The following is a 1,451-nucleotide window of genomic DNA, read 5'->3' as shown; positions in this document are numbered from 1 at the left end:
GTGAGAATAACAAATCAGTTGGTTATGTGTTTCCACTGTGAGAAATAACAAATCAGTTGGTTATGTGTTTCCACTGTGAGAAATAACAAATCAGTTGGTTATGTGTTTCCACTAGTGAGAAATAACAAAATCAGTTGGTTATGTGTTTCCACTATGAGAAATAACAAAATCAGTGAATATCTGGAAAAACTTAAGCACAGTTACTCCATATTGAAAAAATATATATCTTATTTATCGTTTTGTTAATCAAGAAAGTTAAATTATATAAAACAAAATAAAACTCTTTCATAAACCAATTTATTAACAAGGCATGCAAGTTTTTAAAGAACTTTATTGACAATATATTTTAACTACATTTGATGTTACTAAGGTTGTTTTGATTTTGTAGGATCTCAATATCTTATTGATTTATGGACAACTAGCATTTGATGAGTGTTTCCAACTCTCACAGCTAACAGAGGTGAACACTCTATGTAATTTTCAGTAGTTACTTTTGTTTGTAGTAAAGCACAAAGTTACATAATGGGCTATCTGTGCTGTGCCCACCACAGATATCAAAAACCCAGTTTTTACCATTATAAGCCTTCAGACTTACCTAAACATCATGCTAAACTCTTTTAGTGCATCTTCTGAAACACCACTCTGGTTTCTACAGGAGAAATACATGAAAGAGTCAGAATTGTTCTGTTAACTGTTGTTCCTTAAAACGATTACCAAACTTATAACCTATTTGTTAGACAGAAGTTTAACTGAAATACATGTACATCCTAAAGGAATTTTAATAACATTTCTTTATAAGTTGATTGCTCAGATATTTAACAAAATTTCCTTTAATTATTGATAATAAAATCAATTAATGTGTTATTTTGTTGTTGTTTTTTTCAGAATTTGCAGTGCATACTAGAAAGTTTTAGACAGTTTGGTAGAAAAATTAGAAGAAAAAAAAACCTTTATCTCCAGATAATAATAATAAAAAAAAAGCTTTTTATTTCAAACAACGTTTTGTCACTCTGGCTCCTTCCGGACTACTAGTACAAGTTCTATTTCTACTTAACAGCTCTGATGAAGCCACAATAGCCAAAATGTTGGTTGAAATAAAAAAACATTTCATTATCATCATCATCTGGAGAGTAAAGGTTTCTTTTTTTTCCTAAATTTAAAATTAATGTGATAAATAACAAATTAAGAGCGAATTAAAATTAGTCTTTTTTTTTAAAATCACATCTAAAAATCAGGATATTAGACTGCTGAAATATCAATAAAGTTTGTTTGTAATTAAGCACAAAGCTACACAATGGGCTATCTGTGCTCTGCCCACCACGGGTATCGAAACCCGGATTCTAGCGTTGTAAGTCCGCAGACATACTGCTGTGCCACTTAGGGGGGGTCTAAGAGATTATTTTATAACAGTTTTGAATCATTCTCTCTCTCTTTCTCTTTTTTTTTGTTTG

The 1,451-nt window shown here is 30.4% G+C and overlaps 1 protein-coding gene across 1 annotated transcript in view; it reads right to left on the bottom strand.

The window, feature by feature from the left end:
- Positions 1–1,451, bottom strand: part of LOC106474965 (spectrin alpha chain, non-erythrocytic 1-like) — a 22,207-nt gene that overhangs the window by 3,754 nt on the left and 17,002 nt on the right. The window contains exon 13 of the mRNA XM_013935664.2: positions 596–684. Coding sequence (XP_013791118.1) covers positions 596–684 — 89 coding nt within the window. The remainder of the gene's footprint in view (positions 1–595; positions 685–1,451) is intronic.

This window comes from Limulus polyphemus, unplaced genomic scaffold (genome assembly GCF_000517525.1).
Source record: "Limulus polyphemus unplaced genomic scaffold, Limulus_polyphemus-2.1.2 Scaffold7912, whole genome shotgun sequence".
Classification (NCBI taxonomy): Eukaryota; Metazoa; Arthropoda; class Merostomata; order Xiphosura; family Limulidae; genus Limulus; species Limulus polyphemus.
This window is presented reverse-complemented; position numbering and strand designations above follow the sequence as displayed.